Source organism: Erinaceus europaeus, chromosome 4 (genome assembly GCF_950295315.1).
Source record: "Erinaceus europaeus chromosome 4, mEriEur2.1, whole genome shotgun sequence".
Lineage (NCBI taxonomy): Eukaryota > Metazoa > Chordata > Mammalia > Eulipotyphla > Erinaceidae > Erinaceus > Erinaceus europaeus.
In genome coordinates, this window is record NC_080165.1 from 99,593,743 (window position 1) to 99,616,258 (window position 22,516).

At 39.7% G+C, this 22,516-nt stretch overlaps 1 protein-coding gene across 1 annotated transcript in view; it reads left to right on the forward strand.

Annotated features, from left to right (window-relative positions):
* The first annotated feature begins 916 nt into the window (after positions 1-916).
* The window catches only part of CD163 (CD163 molecule), a 30,548-nt gene continuing 8,948 nt past the window's right edge, over positions 917-22,516 (forward strand). The window contains exons 1-13 of the mRNA XM_060190121.1: positions 917-1,027; positions 2,235-2,321; positions 3,264-3,584; positions 6,251-6,571; positions 9,559-9,879; positions 11,145-11,465; positions 14,186-14,500; positions 14,601-14,915; positions 15,953-16,039; positions 16,426-16,740; positions 18,386-18,706; positions 20,371-20,679; positions 22,371-22,406. Coding sequence (XP_060046104.1) covers positions 997-1,027; positions 2,235-2,321; positions 3,264-3,584; positions 6,251-6,571; positions 9,559-9,879; positions 11,145-11,465; positions 14,186-14,500; positions 14,601-14,915; positions 15,953-16,039; positions 16,426-16,740; positions 18,386-18,706; positions 20,371-20,679; positions 22,371-22,406 — 3,100 coding nt within the window. The 5' untranslated portion in view covers positions 917-996. The remainder of the gene's footprint in view (positions 1,028-2,234; positions 2,322-3,263; positions 3,585-6,250; positions 6,572-9,558; positions 9,880-11,144; positions 11,466-14,185; positions 14,501-14,600; positions 14,916-15,952; positions 16,040-16,425; positions 16,741-18,385; positions 18,707-20,370; positions 20,680-22,370; positions 22,407-22,516) is intronic.

The window sequence follows — 22,516 nt, forward strand, 5'->3', positions numbered from 1 at the left end:
TGTAATAGGTCCATCTCTTTTTTGTCATTTCAGCTGTATTTTCTTTGGTCAGTAGTACCAGAAAGTGTCCATCCCAACTATGCTGCAGCTTGTAGCTTGTAATCTTTTTTCAGCATGTAGCTTTCAGGGCCAAATGGATAGACTGTGAGTTCTAGTGGAGATAGCTGGGCTAGTAACCCCTTTCCTTGATCTGTGCACAGTCACCTGGTTTCTGTAGTATCTTTTGTTCCAGTTCAACAGGTCTTTTCCCTCCTTGCATTGCTGACCAACTCCTCTGTCTTGGGTCCCTTGAAGGAGCCAGGGAGGAAGGGTCTGTCCTGCTCCAGGTCACCTTAAACTGAGGCAAGGCACACCTCCTGCAGCCAGGACTTACTCAACTCATTCCTGACCTCAAGGTCATCCTGGATGAGCCCCCAAATTGTTGTAAATGACATCCAATTAAAATTACTTGTCAAGGCAAAAAATAAGGAGTTGAAGCCCTCAGGTAGCAGCACCTTAATAAAGATTTTTAAAGGAATTCCAAATCTTTCTTTACCCCAGAATATTTTAAACTTCAAAAAATAATGTTATTGAGGTGTTAATGGTTTACAGTGTCATTGTTGCTTTAGCTTTTGACTATATAGCCATTGCTATTTTTGTTTCTGGTGTATTAGTCCAAAACACAGTATAGTAATTAAAACATTTTATTCAACAACAGTATATAATATTCTCCCTCAGTTTATGTCAAACTTTAGTAACTAGCTCTCAGTTTTTTTGTGTGTGCTTCATGTCCCATATTCCAAAAAAAAAAAAAAAAAAAGTGTACCGGAAAGGGAATCAATGTCTTCCCAGTTTTGCATGACCCCACCTCCCCTAAATGGCCTTCCTTTTTTTTGTGTGTGTGTGGAAATGAGATGATTTTTCAGAATTTTTAGTGGCCCCTCCAAGGAGAGCATTTCTAGGGAATAACAGGAGAGGAATCAGAAGTCCTGAAGCCTTGGAGTGGACAGCCTCAGAATGGGGCTACATGAAAACTTCAGAGTTGCCGGTAAGACTCCTCACTTGTTCTGCATTTACATTCTCTGGAGGAGGTATTTTTCTAATTTAATGAGTCTGAGGATCATGAAAGTGAGCATTTGTGAGACATACCTGATAGAGCATATTGTGTATCATGTGTGAAGATCTTGTTTTGAATCCCTGGCTACCACATAGGAGCACAATACAAAGGGGGAGCTTCACCAATGGTGAAGCAGTACGATAGTGCTTCTTTTTTCTGTCTGTTTTTCTTTCTCCCTTTTTCTGTCCCTCTCTGCCTTTCATTTTCTACCTAGGAAAATGAACTCATCAAGAGTGATGGAAGTGCACCAGCACAAAGCCCCAATAAAATGACAGGTGTCAGGGAAAAAGAAAGGAGAATTAAGTAAGCAGAGCAGCCCCTCTTCATTTATCATAGATTCAAAACAGAAGATGTGAGATAACGATGAGATCTAGCACTGATTTTGTAATAATTGATAAGGTGAAGCTAAGAACTCAAATTATCTCAACTGTATTGGGTGTGAAAAGAATAGTTGCTAAAAAATAAAGTAGAGCATGTTGAGAAAATGTTTGATTGAAAGTCATTTACCTAGAGGACATTTAGAAGAGATAGCAATACCCCTGTGAGATTAAATCGGTTTCATTATTTATATAGGCATTATAAACTCATTCTGATGTTCATGTTTGTGTTAGATTATAGTACAAAGGAAAATGGGCCTGATGACAGCTTTAAGAAATCTTTTATATAGTATCTGGACATAAGATTCAATGCTTGAGTTTTCTGAATATAAACCTGTCACTTGATCTCATCAATGTAGTGCTCAGTTACTATTTAGTCTTGGTGAAATTTTGGTGAATAATTTAACATCTAACCAGGTGGATCAGGTGGGTCTGGAGATCAGAACACCAGTGGTTTAAACAGTGCTCCATGTCTGCATGCAGAGTTGCCAGCTTTTAGCTGTGCACATTTTAAGGTCTGCTCTTGCAATTCTTTTTTCCACCCTCAATTTCTAATTCCTCATTCTCGGGTTGCCTGCAAAACATGACCATTTTCACAGCTATCTTACTGAGACTATAGGACCCTTTAGAAGTGTCTGCCTTTAGAAAAGAGTTGCCAGTCTTTGTTTGATCTTTGTTATTTACAAACTTCTGAAAACATCTTTCTTCTTCAGAGTCTCTTTGGGAAGACCACATTTTCAGCCTCTTTGTTCTTTTCACAGATTTGAGGAGCTATCTTGTCCACTTGAGTCCTTTCACTATGGCTTTGGTCTCAGCTCTCAGTGCCTGCTTCATCACAAGTTCTGTTGGTGAGTACTTGGTCAAACTGATTTGCAAGCACATTCCACTTACATAAGACCTATTTAAGGCAAATAATTCTCCTCTGGGATATACAGGTATTCTCCATGAATTGAAAAAGTTAGACATTAGAGTACACAATATAAGCCTAGCCTTGGGAAATGAAAAAAATTAACAGAATATTAGCACAGTTTTCCCAAAAGTTAAATTTTCATAGGAAAAACACACCTTATATTAAAGGTAGGAAATATTCTCTAGATAAGTAATAGGGAATAGTACAGAAGAGAAACCTCAGACTTATTAAGATGAAAGGGAAATTTTAGAAGAGCAGTATATTCAAGCAGAAAAATATACAAAAATATTAAATGAGGACACATATACATTTATGACAAATTTCTACATTAATAAAAGTAATGAGTTGGCAATGTAGATTTGGGGGCAGATGACAGATTATTTTATGATAGAAGAAAACTGAAAAAATATCCAAATTTCTGTTTGGATAGATAAATTTTAGTCATATTTCCACTAGTACTTTTTAAATTCACAATATTTTACACATATTTGAGGAATGGATATTAATGCCATATTACTGGTCATATCATTCTTACCACCATTGTTGCATTGACATTAGGATTCTGGAGAAACATATGTGCCTCATACTTAAGACATTTTCTAGCATCTTATGAATGAAATTTGAAATTTCAAAAACATAAGATAAATATATTTTATTTGTGTTATGTAGCTCTGTGGGTCATGTATCATTGCTTAAACTTTGAAGCCTGCAGTGCTGATATTTGCATTTGAATTCCTATGAGACAGTATTCTATCCTATTATAATTAAGCCAGGAATATTTCTCAGGGCTTGCTTTGAAAGATAACTAAGTAATCTTCTGAATGAGTCTCTATTTGCTCTTTGAATTTTAACAGATTGCTGTCTTTACCCATTGTTGCAGGAGTAACAGACAAGGAGCTGAGACTAGTGGATGGTGAAGACAGGTGTTCTGGCAGAGTGGAAGTGAAATTCCAGGAGGAGTGGGGAACCGTGTGTAAAAATGACTGGGACAAGGAAGAGGTCTCTGTGATTTGTAGGCAGCTAGGATGTCCAACAGTTATCCAAGCCACAGGATGGACTAATGCTAGTGCAGGCTCTGGACACATTTGGATGGATCATGTATCATGTAAAGGGAATGAATCAGCTATCTGGGACTGCAAGCATGATGGTTGGGGAAAGCACAACTGCACTCACGAGCAGGACACAGGTGTAACTTGTTCAGGTAAAGCTAACATGAGTCAGTCTTGATATGAGACAATATGTGGGAAAAATATGTAGATAGCTTTGAAAGAATGAGAAGGAGCCAACATTGCTGAAAAAGCAGAAAATGCATGGCTAAGCATAGATACATAAATATTTCAGAGTCAAAGATGTTCTGAAACTACAGTTAATGTGGAAGTAATTTACTTCAGCTTAATTTTTCAGTAATCCTACTATAACTTACTCTTACATGCAAATATCACAATATCTAAAATAGCTTCTTGTCCCTTTTCCCTGCAACATGTTGTTTCCATGTGTTGACTGATAAATCATTACACATGACCTGATAATCCCTTAACTAGTAACTGAATGAAAAAACTGATATTTGTAGTATTGATACGTCCTTCTAATGTAGGAAGGATGTTTCAAAAAAAAATAATTCCTTTCCAATGTCCATTGCTATTTATTTAGTTGGCAAGAAAATGTTGATTTCTAAAATATTTCACAAGATTTATTTCAGATTCAGATTCTGTGCTTCCTATTCTTTTCTCAAGACACTGACCTAATGCAACACTTTCACCTCCAGTATGATGCTTAGAATGCATCTCTCTATAGAACTGACTTCAGAATGGGCTAATCTTTACCTAGGCATTGCAGTGTAATTGCAACAAAACAAGATCTTATCTAGAAAAATGCTGTGCTACAATTGTCTATTATTCTGATCTAATTGTTAAAACATTTAGAAATACAATTTTACCCATCTTCAACATGTTAACAAACCACGCCCCTCTCCAGTTCTGTAGCTTTCTATAGCCTGAGTCCAAAGGTTTGTTTTCATTGTTGTTTGCTTTGCTTTCTTCATTTACCCTATATGAGTGATACACTTCAGTATTTTCACTTGATATAAATGCCTACAGCTTTTCCTGAAAGGAAAGTCTACTAGTGATGAATTATTTTAACTGAAAACTTTATCTGAAAAGTTCCTCATCACTCTCAGTTTTTGAGAACACGCTGATCTAATACATGTAAAGCTACTGGCACACTGGTCTGTGTTAGGTGTTTAAAAACATGGTTTTCCTTGGGCTTACTGATTCACATTACCTTGACATTTCCTTTCTCTTTCTTCTGCCTTGTCTTCCTTTCTTCTGCTTCTCCCCTCTAACTCCTCTTCCTCCCCTTCTCCTTCTTGTCTTTTACTATTAATCATTATGAGAAGGGAGTGAATAACAATAGTAACATACATCTTTGGCAAACCTCTACAGAAAATTAAAAAACTATAATGATATTAGGCTTTTACTATAATTATTGCTGTCTATAGAGTTACTTATTCTATTTATTTATTTGCATTTATTTATCTTTATCGAGAAGTTTGTTTGTAAACTAAAGGCTAAAGTTGCCCTAGGAGTATAATCACACACCCCAAAATATGTGTTAACATACCTCATCTACCACTAAGGTGCCAGTCTCTCTCATCACAGGGCAGTGGACCTCTTACCCCATCTCTTCTAGCTCTCTCTCTTTGGTAGTGTTGACTGTTGAAATTAAGGCCTCCCTGTGATGCTCTTGGGTCTTATATACTGCTTTGTAAGTGTAAAAATTGAGTCAATAGAACCTGCTTTTTAAAATTTATGCACAAAACATTGCACTGATATAGTGAAAGAAAGGAATCAGTTGTCATTATGTTTATTATTATTTTATAATAAAAAATCGTACTAAAGAGATGTCTTTGCCTGTATAAGAGCTTTGAAAACTGAATTACTTTTTAAAAATGATTCTATTTATTTTCCAAACATCATTTCCCCCAAAATATCATCTGAAATCTCCTTTCCCTGAGTATTTAGTTCTCATAGAAAAATCTAAAGAATTGTACATAGAGAAAGTTATTTTTGTGAAATGCTGTTCTTTGGTCAAGTAGAGCCAGATGTTTTGTGGGAGGAAAAGAAGTTTTCAAAAATATTTTATTTTAATGAGAGAGATTCAGAGACAGAGAGAGAGAGAGAGAGAGCAGAGCACTACTCAGCTCTGTCTAATGGTGGTGCCGGGGGTTGAACCTGGGACCTTGGAGCCTCAGGCACCAAAGTTATTTGCATAACCATTGTGCTATCTCCTCAACCAAAAGAAAGTAACTTTGTTCAATATGGAAATTGGTAAGAAATAGATTTCTGACTGTTTTTTTTCCATCAATTTTTCATAATTTTGAGTATCACTGGGTGCTTTGATAAACTAGGATATCTGCTTTGCTTTTGCCTTTTTCTGCTTTCTAATCCAAATCCAGACAATTAAGCATGCTTTGAACTATTTGTAATAAAGATTAAGATAGATTTTAAATATTCAACAGATGACCAGCTTGTCATTTTCACTAATCTATTATACATCATTTGTCTCTATTTTGAGTACATATTTTGAGTCAAATGTATCAATTTCTATATAAGAGTGCTTCCTCCATCCCAAAGTATGCTTTATATCTGTAAAATGCTGTCCTTGTACAGTATATCTAGATAAAGATCTTAATTACTACTTTGTTTATAAAGATTGAAATTCTCCAATATGTATAAAAGTGGGCAGGATTTAAAGTAAGTCACCATCTTAAGGACAGAAGCAAATTGCAAGAGTCAAGAGGAATCTTATTTTCTATCATTATCTCTGAATGACTATCACTTTCCAACTCTGGTGTTCTGTTTGCTCTAGATGGATCCAGTCTGGAGTTGAGACTGGTGAATGGAGGAAACCGCTGTGCAGGAAGAGTAGAGGTCAAGTTCCAAGGACAGTGGGGAACAGTGTGTGATGACAGCTTCCAGAAAGATCAGGCTTCTGTGGTTTGTAAACAGCTTGAATGTGGAAGTGCTGTCAGTCACTCAGGTTCAGCAGCTTTTGGAGAAGGTTCTGGACCGATCTGGTTTGATGATGTTGCATGTACTGGTAATGAGTCAGCTCTCTGGAACTGCAAACACCAAGGCTGGGGAAAGCATAATTGCCATCATTCTGAGGATGCAGGAGTTATTTGTTTAGGTAAGGATGAACCTGGGTTGACTTTGTTCTCCGTAAGAAGAGGAAGAGTTAAAGGTCTAAAAGCTTGAACTCTTTATTGTATTTATTTTTATATCATTTTATTGAAGGGTAAATGGTTTACAGTATAGTTGTTGGCACAGGTACAACCTCTCATCACCCCATGAAAAGTATCTGCAAAACATTCTCTCCCCCCAACTTAGGTCCCTTTCCACCATCATGCATCAGGACCCAAAATCCTCCTTCCCAATCCCTCTCCTTGCCTTCGTTCTCCAGTCTTTTGCTTCAGTGCAATACACCAAACCCAGTCCAAGTGTTACTCTGTGTTTTCCCTTCATGTTCTTGTTGCTTAAAATTTACCTGCATGACATCATCCTATATGCATCCTTCTCTGTCTGGCTTTTCACTTAACATGATTCCTCAGGCTCCATCCAAGATGAGGTAAAAGAGATGACTTCATCATTCTTAATAGCTGAGTAGTATTCCATTGTGTATATATTATAACTTTTTAGCCATTTGTTTGTCATTGGAAACCTAGATTACTTCCAAATTTGGGCTATTGCAAATTGTGCTACTAGGAACACTCTTTTAAACATAAGAAAATTCTAGCAATATGGCTTACCTGGGAGAGCACCTGCTTTCCCACGCTCAAAAACCCAGGATATACCATATGGAAGGTTCTGTAGTACCCAGGGAGCCTTTGCTACTGTGATCTCTTTCTCTCTGTCTCTGTCTCTGCTTCTCTTTCCTTATGAATAAAAGGTGAACTCCCCAAAAAATAAAAGAAAGAAAGGAGTTTCCCTTGTCACCCTATAATTGCAGGTTCTAGTACTGACACCTGTGAAGTTTTCACCTTAATTAGAATTGGGTTAAGTAGGTTAGGAAGAAAGGGTGCACAGTGAAATTGAGATCTAAGTCACTAGAATAAAATGAGCAGGTTAGTTAACAGTTCAGTCACCTATACCCACCAGAAGGAAAAGAGGAAAGGAAAGGCTCAGGTACCACAATTTGCTCTCAGGATGGCATAAACACACTCTTAGTGCAAATCCACTAGTCAGTGATGTGGAACATTTTGGTTTCCTATGAAAGTTCATGTGCACAAATGATAGGATGCTACGATTATTCTGTCTTCTGCTTCATTCAGGACACAGGACAGTGGCAGAATGTGCTGAGAATCCATTCCCCTCTTCTTTCACTTGTTCTTAGTAGGTCTGCAGTTTCAGGGAACATGTACGAAAACAGGATTTGAGTAAAAATGTCTATTTCCCAGGTATTGTGGTATCTGTTTCTTTGTTTAGGCAAACAAAGAAAACACAATTATAATGACTGTATTATAATTTTAAAGTCTTTTTTACTCTGTAGTACTGATATGACAAGTTTTCACACAATTAGAAGAATACAGGGTTTTCACATCTATCCATGTTAAATTTAATTCACCAGACCTCCATCAAAGTTCTCTGCCCTGTCTTTCCATAGCCACAGAGTTCACACAAATTCCAAAAGACAGTATGGGGGGAAAAAAAGCCTTCTTCTTCTTTGCAAGTTCATTTGTTTTAGCTATCTATATTCTACATATGAGTGAAACCATTAAAGTAAGAAAATACATACTCTAAAAATTGGGAAGTCCACAAGGTTCCAGTTAGTTCCAGCTTTATGCATGTCAAATTCAAGAACTTCGTGTAACCAGAGTTCTGACTTTTTTTTTTTCTGTTTTGAGTTAATTTTTTTTTCATATTGGGAAATGTAATCTTTATGGTCTAGACCACAAAGAATGAAATTTCTACAGGAAAAAATAGATTTAATAGCTGGAGAAAATTATGGATAGAAGACTATGTACCCTCCATATTCCCTTTACCCATTGAAATCTTTCTGGGTGTCCATGCAGAACATTTCTTCTAAATAGGTCTTATCCAGACTGAGGGGAAAATGCAGTTTACCACAGGCTGTTTCATAGATTCCAGGTCTCCTCTTTGAGGAATATTGGTGATAGAAATTAAAAGAAAGGTTCCAGATGTCATCAGGATGCCGGCCAGGCTTCCCTGGACTGAAGACCCCACCAATGTGGCCTGGAGCTCCGCTTCCCCAGAGACCCACCCTACTAGGGAAAGAGAGAGGCAGACTGGGAGTATGGACCGACCAGTCAACGCCCATGTTCAGCGGGGAAGCAGTTACAGAAGCCAGACCTTCCACCTTCTACAACCCACAATGACCTTGGGTCCATGCTCCCAGAGGGATAGAGAGTGGGAAAGCTATCAGGGGAGGGGGTGGGATATGGAGATTGGGTGGTGGGAATTGTGTGGAGTTGTACCCCTCCTACCCTATGGTTTTGTTAATTTATCCTTTCTTAAATAAATAAAAAAAAGAAATTAAAAGAAGTAATGTTAGGCTCTCTTTCCTCTTGCCTTTAAACTAAGGAAGAAGTAACAGTAAGGCAAGACATATCAGATAATAATGTATCCAGAGGCAAAAGTGAATGTTGAGTATTGAGGGAAACTGGGGTAGGAAGTTACCATGTATAAAAATGTGAATATATACTAGAAAGGAAAAATAATACCTACAACATTTTTAGTGCTCAAATAAGTGAAGTCCTAGATAGAATTCATCTCTGAATTTCCAGTGAGGATTTCTTCCTTTAGTGTTTGAGTCCCCTCTTCCCCACACACAAGTCATTTTATTGGGTGGAAAAATGGTTTACTGTATAGTTGTTGGAAAAATGGGTAAATTTCTCATCTCCCTGTGATAGGTGTCTGCATAAAACTCTTATGGCCAATTTCAGTCCTTTTCCACCATTGTACACACTGATAAGTCTTGTTTCTTTGGCTCATTCATACTCTTTCCATGTTTAATGACTTTCAAGATTGCCCTGTCATTGTTTTCTCTGTTTCTGTTTATCATCCCCAATTTTCATAATTTCCACAGGCACGACACTTTAGAGTTACCTTATTCAAGTCATTTCTTTGTCACAGCTTTGTTTTGTGACCCTCTCACAGATGGTGCAGACATAAGCCTGAGACTGGCAGATGGAACTGATGAATGTTCAGGAAGATTAGAGGTCAAATTCCAAGGAGAATGGGGGACTGTGTGTGATGATAACTGGGACAGTGATGATGCTGCTGTGACATGTAAACAACTGAGATGTCCAACCACCTTCACAGCCATTGGTCGTGTTAATGCCACTGAGGGAACTGGACCCATCTGGCTTGATGGTGTTTCCTGCCGAGGAGATGAGTCTGACCTCTGGCAGTGCAAACACAGTGACTGGGGGAAGCATTACTGCAACCACGCTGAAGATGCTGGTGTGATTTGTTCAGGTAAGTCAACAAAAAGGAAAATAGGGTGCTCAGGCAGTTAGCTCAGTGGTAGGGCATCTGCCTTGCATGCAGAAAGGAAAACAGACAAGGGAGGAACTGTATTTTTTTTAAAAGACTGATCACTGTCTTGGGAATGTACTGATTGACAAGATTATTATTACAGGTATAAATTTTCCTTCTCTCTAATAGATGTCAGTACACTAGCCTCTCCACCAACTTCAAAATTCTGTAGGAGTAAGGATATTTGTGAGGTGTAAGAAATAAAAAATATCCAGTAATTCCTTTGTTTGGAATTAATTTACAGTTGTATCTGATTTTGAACAAATGCTTTTTTTTTTTTTTTTCCTCTAGGGTTATCACTGGAGCTCGATGCCTGCACTAGGAATTCACTGTTCCTGGAGGCATTTTTTCCCATTTTGTTGCCCTTGTTGTAGTTGTTATTGTTCTCATAACTGCTGTTGTTGTTGATAGGACAGAGAGAAATCGAGAGAGGAGGGGAAGGGGGGAAGACACCTGTAGACCTGCTTCACTGCTTGCAATTCCCCTGCAGGTGGGGAGCAGGAGGCTCTAACAGGGATTCTTATGCCGGCCCTTGTTTTTTGCGCCATGGGCGCTTAACCCGCTGCACTACCGCCCAGCCCCCTGAACAAATTCTTTATTTGACTAGTTTGTAGGCTTTCCTAGTTTTGTTTATTTATTTATTTATTTGTTTATTTTCTCAACCAGGATTATCACTGGAGCTCAATACCTGTATAACAAGTCTACCACTTCCACCAGCCATTTTTTAATTTTTTAAATTCCCATTTATTTTCTCTGATAGGAAAAAGAAAAATTGAGAGGGAAGGGAGAGATAGAAAGGGAGAGAAAAGGGGGTCAGATGGTAGAGCAGCGGGTTAAGTGCACATGGCAGAAGCACAAGGACCCGCATAAGGATCCTGGTTCCAGCATCTGGCTCCCCACTACAGTTCACTCTCAAATCACATATCTATCTGGAATTTCATGGAGAAAAACTATTTCTTAAGTCTTTTTAAGATACTGGCTTGCTTGTATTTTTCTGACACTGACAGTTTTTATTCATTCGACCTTGAAACAAACTATAATCCTACTTTGAATCAAAGTTGTGATCTGTACTATTTAAAACACCTAAAGATGGGTAAGCCATAATTCCCAAGGTCTGGATTTCTAGGAAGCAACAAGATATAGAATGCTCTTTGGAAAATAATATCTGCATGCATCTATGACCTAAGCTTATGTTTATTTTGCAGATGGATCCAACCTAAAATTGAGACTTGTAGGTGGAGGCAGCCACTGTGCTGGGACAGTGGAGGTGGAAATCCAGAAGCTGACTGGGAAACTGTGTGACAGAAACTGGGATTTGAAAGAAGCGGATATTCTCTGCAGGCAGCTGGGATGTGGGTCTGCGCTCAAAACCTCATACCAAGCTTACTCCAAAATTCAGGCAACAAACATGTGGATGTTTTTAGGCCGCTGTGAGGGAAATGAAACTTCTCTTTGGGAGTGCAAGAATTGGCAATGGGGTGGACTTACCTGTGAATACAGTGGAGCAGCCAAAGTTACCTGCTCAGGTAAGAGGGGCAGGGAGAGGAAAGAAAGACATCTGTAGACCTGCTCCCCTCTGCAAGTGGAGACTGGGGCTTAAACCCTAGTTCTTGCACAGAGTAATCAATGTGCTCAATTGAATGCATAACTGCCCAACACCAGGTAAGAACTGTAATCAAGTGTTTAAATACAAAACCTCAGGTCAGGTGCCCAGGAAGAAGCTTGGCAGTATAGCAAATGCCTTGCCTGTATGAGGCTCCAGGTTTGATCCTCAGTACCACATATAATGCAGCAGTATTCATATCTCTCTCTCTCTCTCCCTTTCTCTCTTTCTCTCTTTGTGTGTGTCATAGTAAAATTAGGTTAAATTCAGCCTTACCTTTTCAAAAAGCACTATCATGCAGGAAGGAGGTGAAACTAGGATCAAGGAGTGTTTCATATAGCAAATGTGACATGTTAAATGGAGGAAGAGCTCTGTCATTTATTTTTGAAAAAGAAAAGAAAAGAAAAACGGGGTTTATTGAATTTTTTTATATTTACTTTTTTAAATTGCAAATAGGTGTTACAAAATGTTTTCTTTTTAAATAATTCACACATAAAGATAGAAAGCGACTGTAATGACCAGCAAGAGGAAGAAATAATTGCATTCATCTTTAAGTGTGTGTGCTAGTTCTGTTGGCGTTTAACACTGGAAAACTCCACACTTGAAATCCAGAACCTCAGATCTGCAATCAGAATGTCTTGAGATGGGCACGTGGAAGTCAAAAGGGCCTTTCTTTTTACTATTCCCCCCCCTTTTAGAAGCTATACATCAAGAGTTGTTTTCCTTCTTACTCACAGAACTTTTATATACATTCTCAGTCTTGGTTATGAAAAGGCCTAAATAGAAAGAAATTCAATTTTCAGACCAACACAAAAGGGGAGAGATTTCTAAAATAAATAAATAATCCAACAGTTTTTTGCATTTTTTAATTAATTTTTAATTTTTTAAATAAAATAACCAAAAAAGTATAAAGTTACAAAAAATGTTGTTGAAGAATAATACATTAAAACTGTGGGAAAAAAGGAAAAGACACATCACAAAATTTTAAAATTAATATGAAGATCATAATTTAACATAATATATTTCATGGATTTGTCATCCCAATAAATATGAACAAAATTAACAAAAAAAGCATAGTTTGGCAATACATATTTTGGTGCTAAAGTTCCCCAGTTCATATGTGATATCTTAAAAAAAAAAAAGAATAACAACAGGAAATGAGAAAAGCTGGAGAAAAAAAAAAAGAAACAGAAAGGAGAAAGAAAAAAAAAACGTGTAAGGGGTGAGTAGTTACACATACAATATCTGTGTAAAATGATTTCCCATAGAAGTAGCTTTAATGGTTTTTGCTCTAGAACAAAAACCCTTAGAGGACTCACACCATGCTTTTTTTCCCCCGGGTTTTAAACTTTGTATAACTTTCAGAAACTGGAGAGCAAAAATTTTGCTTGTCACTGCACATTAATATAAGAAAGCTACTTAACTTATCTGGGGTTTATTTTTAAAGCAGGAGGTAATGTAAAAAGAACATTAAAATGATTGGAATAGACCCTAGGTTTCAGTGGATGAGGAATGAGTACTGACCTGAGAGAGTGAACTCACATTCCCAGTGCTCTATAATGTCATGAATAATATAAGAAAAATACCTTAAGGAATCATCACTTCTGCAGGGACGGATGGTCCCACCAGGCACTCTAAGAATTCTCTCTGAAGAATTAGTCCACTGAGGAATCAGGTGGACTAGAATTTGCTCTTCCTGACTCTGAAACCAACAAAATCCAAGAAGACTGCTGAGTAAATCATTAACAGCTTGGCCTATATAGCTCATATTTCATCCTTTCACCCCCATCACAAGTGAAAATGTGGGAAATGTGTTCCCTCTCACTGAAATGTTGTCCTGGAGCCAAGTGGTGGCATAGTTGGTTGAACACACACATTACAATGCATAGGACCAGGGTTCAAAGCCCCAGTCCCTATCTATGGCAGGGAAGCTTCAGGGGCAGCGAATAATGCTACAGTTATCTCTCTCTCCCTTTCTATCTCTCCCTTCCTTCTTACTTTCTTTCTGCCCTATAAAATAAAGTAAAATGGGTGAGTCAGGCAGTAGCACAGCGGGTTAAGTGCACTTGGTGCAAAGTGCAATGACCAGCGTAAGGATCCTGGTTCAAGCCTTCAGTTCCCTGCCTGCAGGGGAGTCGCTTCACAAGTGGTAAATCGGGTCTGCAGGTGTCTATCTTTCTCTCCCACTCTCTGTCTTCCCCTCCTTTCTCCATTTCTCTCTGTCCTATCTAATAACGACGACATTAGCAACTACAACCACAATGAAAAACAACAAGGGCAACAAAAAGGTAAAATAAATAAATATAAAAAAATAAAATAAATAAAATAAAGTAAAATGATGAATAGGGGAAGATCTCATTCAGAAACAGAAGCTGAGAAACGAGAACAGAAGGAAAAACACAAAGCAGAACTTGGACTGGGTTTGGTGTATTGCACCAGAGTAAAGGACTGAGGGTAAGGGGTGAGCGAGAGGGCTACTTTCAGGTTTAGGTACACAACAGTGGAGGAGGACCTAGGTGAGGGGGTTAGAGTGTTTTGCAGAAGACTGAGAAATTTTGTACATGTACCAACAACTGTATTTATTGTTGACTATACACCACTGATCCCCCCAATTTAAAAAATCAAATCAATGTTGTCTTTCAGCCCACAGGGAGCCCAGGTTGGTTGGAGGTGACATCCCCTGCTCTGGCCGAGTGGAGGTGAAACATGGGGATACTTGGGGCTCCGTCTGTGACTCTGACTTCTCTCTGGAAGCCGCGGATGTGGTGTGCAGGGAACTGCAGTGTGGCACGGTCACCTCTATTCTGGGCGGAGCTCACTTCGGAGAAGGACAGGGGCAGATCTGGGCTGAGGAGTTCCAGTGTGAGGGTGAAGAGTCCCATCTGGCCGTCTGCCGGGTGGCGCCTCGTCCTGATGGAACATGTAGCCACAGCAAGGACGTGGGAGTCGTCTGCTCCAGTGAGGCTCTGACGGTGTGCTCCCTGAGTGCACCTGCTGTGACTAGGGGAAGAGGGTGAGGACCCTCAAGCACCCTTTATGAAGCCCTATCTCTTTCCAGGACACCCAGAAATCCATCTGGTGAATGGCAAGACCCGCTGTGAGGGGAGAGTGGAGCTCAAAGTTCTGGGATCCTGGGGGTCCCTCTGCAGCTCCCACTGGGACATGGAGGACGCCCACGTGCTCTGCCAGCAGCTCCAGTGTGGCACCGCCCTCTCTACCCCTGGCGGGTCCCATTTTGGCAGAGGGGGCAGTCAGGTCTGGAGGCACATGTTTCACTGCACTGGGATTGAGAAGCACATAGGAGATTGCCCTCTCATTGCCCTGGGAGCCCCACTGTGTGCCACCAAGCACGTGGCCTCTGTCATCTGTTCAGGTAAGAGAGTAAGGAGGCAAAGGCCAACTGGTGGGCAGGCTTCCTGCTGACTGGATAACAAATGCAAAGGTGTGTGTGTGTGTGTGTGTGTGTGTGTGTGTGTGTGTGTGTGTGTGTGTCGGGAGCTGAGGTAGCAGAATGCTAACCTTATTCTTTCTCTTCAATTCCTGTAACACTTTATTAAGGAAAATTACAGGATTTTTTTATTATGTCAAGGGTACATATCTGTATTTCCCCCAGACAGGTGTCAATCCATTTCACCCTACACTAAACCATTCCCTTATTCCATCAGGAAGACTTAGGTCCCCAGTCTCGCCTTAGTGCTCCTCCCTTCCTTCCTCTTCTGAGAACCCAAATGTGCTGTTATAGACTATAATCTTCTCTCTCTCTCTCTCTCTCTCTATATATATATATATATATATATATATATATATATATATATATATATATATATCATCTTATTGAGTAATTGATAATTATAATACATTGCTGACACAGCAGTTGGGTACAATTTCCCATCCCCCCATGATAGGTGTCTGCGAAACTCTTACCCCAACTTGGGCCCTTTTCCACCATCATGCATCAGGGCTCCAAACTCCCCCTTCAACACCCCCTTTCCCCATTTCCCTCCCCAGAGTCCTTTGCTTTGGTGCAATACACCAAAGACAATTCAAGTTTTACTTTGTGTTTTCCTTTCTGTCCATGTTTCTTAAGTTTCTAAGTACCTATGAGTGCTCAGGAATTGAACCTGAAACTTTGGAGCTTGAGACATGAAAGTCTTTGGCATCACCATTATGTTCTATCCCTAATTCCCTCATTTATCTCTTTAGAGGGATCTGTAAGCTTGATTTTCACAGATCTGACAGGTATTCACCATTTGTCATGTTCTAACCATTCTCATGATAACTGATTTGTTACCAAATGGGCTGATCCAGACACCATCCTCTCTCTACAAAGCTACACTTATCTACAGCTATTAAACTCTCTATCTCACCTCTCTTCCTGATTGTATCTTGTGTGAACTCTGTTGTTTGCAGGCAATCAGAGTCAGACCTTCAACCCATGCAATACAACCTCTTCAAGCCCAACAAGTTCTCCTGGAGCAGAAGGAGGTGACTGCATAGGTGAGAAGCAGATGCTTGTCTGGGAGAAGGATACCAACCCTTGGAGAGACTTGTGGTTCCTCTTTTCTTTTTTAAAATCTTTATTATTTTTTTATTATTTATTTTCCCTTTTGTTGCCCTTGTTTTTTATTGTTGTTGTAGTTATTATTGTTGTTGCTGATGATGTCATTGTTGTTGGATAGGACCGGGTGAAATGGAGAGAGGAGGGGAAGACAGAGAGGGGGAGAGAAAGACAGACACCTGCAGACCTGCTTCACCACTTGTGAAGCGACTCCCGTGCAGCTGGGGAGCTGGGGCTCAAACTGGGACCCTTATGCTGGTCCTTGCACTTCACGCCACGTGAACTTAACCTGCTGCTACTGCCTGACCCTCTTTTCTTTCTGCAGGGAATGGTCAGCTCCGCCTGGTGAATGGAAGCAGTCGCTGTGCAGGGCGGGTAGAGGCCTACCACGAGGGATCCTGGGGCACCATCTGTGATGACAGCTGGGACCTGACTGATGCCCATGTGGTGTGCAGACAGCTGGGCTGTGGAGTGGCCATCAATGCCACTATCTCTGCTTACTATGGGGAAGGGACGGGGCCCATCTGGCTGGACGAGATAGACTGCAGTGGAAAGGAATCCCACATCTGGCAGTGCCGCTCTCACGGTTGGGGCCGGCACAACTGCAGGCATAAGGAGGATGCAGGTGTCATTTGCTCAGGTGTGTCTTGCATGTAACTAACCCCTGGTGGCAACTGTCCAAGGGAGAATGGAGGCACGCTAAGAGAGATTCCATGAAAGGCAAGGATGAGAGGAAACTGTTGTGTGAGTCAGGACTCTACAAGTCTAGATTCAGTGAATGAATGCAAATTCTTGTGTGAGTATCACATCAGAGACAGAACATTTCAAAAGTGAGCTTGAACAGCATGAAAACAACAGCAAAACTGACAAGGGAAAGTTCTTTTACAAAACATATGGAGCTGTAACCTAGAAACTACCCAGCTGTTAACACTCAGGATTCTCAAGTAAGAGGTTTTAAGGTAGATCACTCCTTCTCTTTTGTAAAATAGATAAAATGAAATTATATATATATATATATATATATATATATATATATATATATAAATTATATATCTATGGAGTAGGTGGTGGAGTGGGCAGTAGCACACCTGGTCTAGTGCACACATTACTAGGTTTGAGCCCTGCTCCCCACCTTCAGGGGGAAAGCTTCACAAGCAGTGAAGCAGCTCTTCAAGCGTCTCTCTTTGTCTCTCCCTCCCTCCCTCCCGCTCCTCTTACAATTTCTACTTGTAAAATTAAATTTTAAAAAAAAGGAGAAATGACTGCTGGGAACAGTGGTTTTGTAGTGCTGGCACCAAACCCAGTAATAAAATAAATTAAAAAATATATAGTCATATTAAAATAAATAAAATAAATAAAATACATAGAGTAGAAATAGTGTAGGGAGTTAAAGTACTGCTTGATAATGCCTGCATCAATAAAAGGAAAGTTAATTAGAATGAGAAAATTTATATTCAGTGAGAAAAGATAATCCTTTTTTTTTTTTTAAACAGAGTACTGTTCTGCTCTGTCTTATAAAGGTGCTGGATATTGAACCTGGGACCTCAAGAGTCACAGGCTTGAAATTTTGTTGCAGACACCAATGTATTATCTTCCTAGCCAGGAGAGATAATTCAGCATTTTTCCAGAAAAAAAATTTACTCTGTCCTAGTAGTATTTTTTTAAAAAAATAGATAAAGCTTTAGAAGCTATTCTGAAGTAGTAAACTACACTCAAATCAAGTCTGAAGAGAGAAAAATTATGCACACCAGATATAATTTTGATATCACTGACATTGCATATAATGGTATAAATTTGGTTGAGGATATGAACAGCAAAACTGCTTAGTCGTTGAAAGCGTAGTGTTTTATGATGTGCTACACAAAACTTTGGTTTCAGTATCTGAGCATTTCACCAAAAAAAATTAACTATCAAAGACATCTTGAAATAAAGAAAAAAAAACGTGAATAAGACTCTTAAGGTCAAAATTCCAGTAACATGGGGAGGAAAATCTTAACCTATATACATGATAATAGGTTCTGAGCATTTAGCTGAGATCTAGAAATGAACTCAGAATCATTTGGTGTCATTTTTAAAAGGCCCTGAGTACACAACTCAGGACCAAGAAACTATCAGGTATTTATAGAACAAACACTAAAATGTACTCAGTCACGCAGAAATTGCTAAAAGTATCACCAGTACTGAAATGTTGTACCTACTATGAATCAGTCTCACATCAGAGAACGGGAATAGAGGGACTGAATCTTCAGAGAAGGTATGAAGCTACTGACTGTATTTTATTCCAGAGTTCATGTCTCTGAGATTGGCCAGTGAGACCAGCAGAAAGACTTGTGCAGGACGTCTGGAAGTTTTCTACAATGGAGCTTGGGGCAGCATTGGCAAGAGCAGCATGTCACCAACCACAGTAGGGGTGGTGTGCAGGCAGCTGGGCTGTGGGGACCAAGGAACTGTCAGCCCTGTGCCTCTATACAAGATGATGCCCAGGCAGATGTGGGTGGACAATGTCCAGTGTCCATCAGGACCTGATACATTATGGCAATGCCTATCATCTCCATGGAAACAGAGACCAGCCAGTCCTTCAGAAGAGGCCTGGATCACATGTGGCAGTGAGTATCCACGGATCTATACAACAGTTTTGTCATCTCCTGACCTAGTTAAGTAGTATTCAATGACCTCTGGCTAATGCCTATCACACCTTGATGGTGTAACTGATTTTAATGAATTTGGTCTGTTGGTATTCAGGATCAGTGATTGATTTTTCAAAGAATGTTATATAAGCCACGCTCTTCTTGAGAGTTCTGCTCAATTGTTTATCTTTGAAATAATAAAGAGCAGAGACAATGGGATTTGATACTGAAGGTCTACTTAGCTATTTCTGTTTTTCTTTTAAACATTACCTTGCTATCTTTATCTAGAAAGAGAAGCAGTCAGAAATACTGATACTCAAGGTTCTTCCTATTCTACATATCTTTATTCTAGGAAAGATTTATCTGCTTGGAAGTCTGCCAAGTCTTTTCTGTTTGAATGAAAGTTACATTACACAATGTTAAGTTTATTCACTTGGATAAAATCATGCCTTCATGAGTCGCATTTATGTTTCTGTATTTGGGATAAAATATACCCATTTTGCTAAAGGGACATGGTTTTGTAAAATATGAGAGTTGTGTTAAAATATGGACAACTTTTTCACTTGTGTCCCAACAAAACTTAACTTCTACTGATGTAACTTGCATTGCAGCGTTATACAAATTTTAAGTGTATAGACTACACTGAGCTCTACAGAAAAAGTTCAATTCTTTAATAAATGTATATCTTGTTTGCTTTATTTAAATGAGAGAGTTATAGATAGAGAGAGACCAGAGCTCTGCTTGGCTCTGGTCTGTGATAGTGTGGGGGACCAAACCTGGGACTTTGTAGTCTTAGTCATGAGACTTTACAGAACTACTATGCTACTACCCACCCTAAAAGTTCCGTTCTAACCTCCACATTATAACTGTCCTCCTTTACCTGGTTTAAAATATATATTTTATTTATTTTGGGTAGAGACAGAGAGAAGTTGAGAGGGAAGCTGGGGTTGGAGAAGAGAAAGGCAAGGGGAGGGAAGGGTTGGGGAGGAGGAGGGACAGGAAAAGAGAGAGAGACCTGCAATACTGCTTCACCACTTGAACCTTTCCACACATGGGGGCCAGGGACTTGAACCCAGATCCTTATGCACTATAATGTGTACACTCAACCAGGCTCACCACTACCCTGGCCCCTTTACCTTTTTTTTTAATCCCTCTTCCCCATCCCTCCTATTAACTACTATATATTAAATAAACACTAACAAGCATGAATTTTTTTTTAGTGAATATTTTTTAAAGAGTTTGTAATCTCTTGGGATTTGAGCAGTAGTGCAGCAGGTTAAACTCCCATGGCACAAAGCGCAAGGACCGCCGTAAAGATACCAGTTTGAGCCCCCGGCTCCCCTCCGGCAGGGGGAGTCTCTTCACAGGCTGTGAAGCAGGTCTGCAGGTGTCTGTGTTTCTCTCCCCCTCTCTGTCTTCCCCTCCTCTCTCCATTTCTCTCTGACCTATCCAACGTCGACGACACCAATAAAAACAACAATAATAACTACAACAATAAAACAATAAGGGCAAAAAAAGGGAATAAATAAAATTAATTTAAAAAACCTATTTTAAAAAAAGTTTCTAATCTCTCTCCAGTCCATGACATTTTAGACATTTTCATCTCTTTGGAAATAACCTACGTGCCTTTTTTTTTTTTCCAGGCAAGATAAGACTTCAAGAAGGAAAGTCTAATTGCTCTGGACGAGTGGAAGTCTGGCATAAGGGCTCCTGGGGGACAGTGTGTGATGACTCCTGGGACCTTGATGATGCACAGGTGGTGTGTCGACAGCTGGGCTGTGGTCCAGCAGTGGAAGCACTCAAGGAGGCAGCGTTTGGTCAGGGAACAGGACCCATATGGCGCAGTGGTGTGAAGTGCCAAGGGAATGAATCTTCCCTGTGGGATTGTCCTCCTGAAACCTGGGGGCACAGTGACTGTGGGCACAAGGAAGATGCTGCTGTGAGGTGCTTAGGTAAGTGCCAGGACCCTGGATTATGCTTGAAATTCTGGTAGTGAAGAGGGGATGGAGCATGGAGTGCTCTGAATAGAGACTGGATGAATCACACAGGGACCTGCAAGGCTGTTCCAGTTTGAAGGACTGATTGTGGCTTATATGAGGATAGAAGAACCTTAGCCAGAAACCAATGTTAAAGGAATGGGGAGGGGGCAGCATCTGTCCCCCATTCTGAGAGTTCACCATGCCTTTTCCCAGCAAAGAATTGATAAGAAAGCATGATTATTCAGGTAAATTAAACTTTATTGGACACAAAAACATGTTAGGAAAGAGAGATAAAAGGAGAAAGAAAGGGGACTGAAAACTGACTTACATAGCTCACGTGGTGGGCCCGGGAGAGTGTGCTCCCAAAGGGAAAGTCTTTTTTTTTTCATTTATTTATTTATTTTTATTTACCTATTTTCCCTTTTGTCACCCTTGTTGTTTTTCATTGCTGTTGTAGCTATTATTGTTGCTGTCATTGAATAATAAAAAAAAAAGACTTGCCCTTCCTTGTGCTTCGCGCCATGTGTGCTTAACCCACTGTGCTACCACCCGACTCCCCAGGGCAAGTCTTTTTAAAGCCAAAAGTCCCACCTACACCTGCAACCACTTCCATTTCTGGATGGTGCCTTTTCTCCCTCAACACCAGGACCCTGAGATCCAATGTTTCTCAGGGTTAAGAGAAAATATCTTTAGTCATTTCATAGTTTCTCTCTCTTTTTTAAAAAATTTTATTTATTAATGAGAAAGATAGGAAGAGAGAGAGAAAGAACCAGACATCACTCTGGCACATATGCTGCTTGGGACTAAACTCAGACCTCATGCTTGAGAGTCCAGTGCCTTATCCACTGTGCCACCTCCTGGACCACCTTCATAGTTTATCTCAAGAGTCCGGAAGTACGACACCTAGATACCTCGAGATGTGAGAATGTCAGGTGTGTGCATGTGCCCATATCAGAAATCTAGAGCAGTATTTATTCATAAAATCATAGGAAGATCAAAGATGCTTGTAAGTAAAATAATCTAAGAGCAATTGTCAAAGCACAAATTACTTTCAAGTTGTGGGAAGCATCAAGAATGTAATAAACCTTGATTACAATAGTCTTTGTTTGAATGTCATTAATGAGGTGCTATTCTCTGATGCCTCTCAGGACACTCTATTGTACATAAACCTCAAACCCTTCAGGAAAGGAACCAGAGGTCAGAGTTATAGATATGCATGATCTCAAGGCCTGGAGCAGCTATTCTAACTCTCTGACACTCTTCATACTTCTGCCTTAGGGGGAGCGAGTTGTGACACAAAGGAGTGCCTGCAGTCTTACTTGCTGAGCACCTATTAACAATCTACCAGACATGTTTTGTAAACATGGAGGTTTTAGGTAAAATCAATAGGATTTCTACTAACAGCAAATATCAAGAAATCTGGAGCTAGAAAACTTAAACAAAATGATGGCAACATTTTTGTTATATACTGACTTTCTTCAAGGAAAGGACATAACTTATGTCTCTATCAGAGGGGGGAAAAAAAACTATAAAGAAAGAAAAGGAATTGGTGAGAAGGAATAGTTCCACAACTGAAAGATATTAAAGACTCTGGTAGGAACTAAACATGTTTATTCTTAACATATCACACTCAAAATTGAGTCTCTTTCTTTTTCTTCCTACAGAAGTTTCAAGGACCTTGGAATCATCAAGTTCCACAGGTATCCCCACTGAGTTTGTGACCAATTGTCTGCACTGCTTCAGATCCTTTTTGTACAGAGATATGGGTCAGAAGTTCTAACAATCTGGAATTTACATCAATAATCTTGTC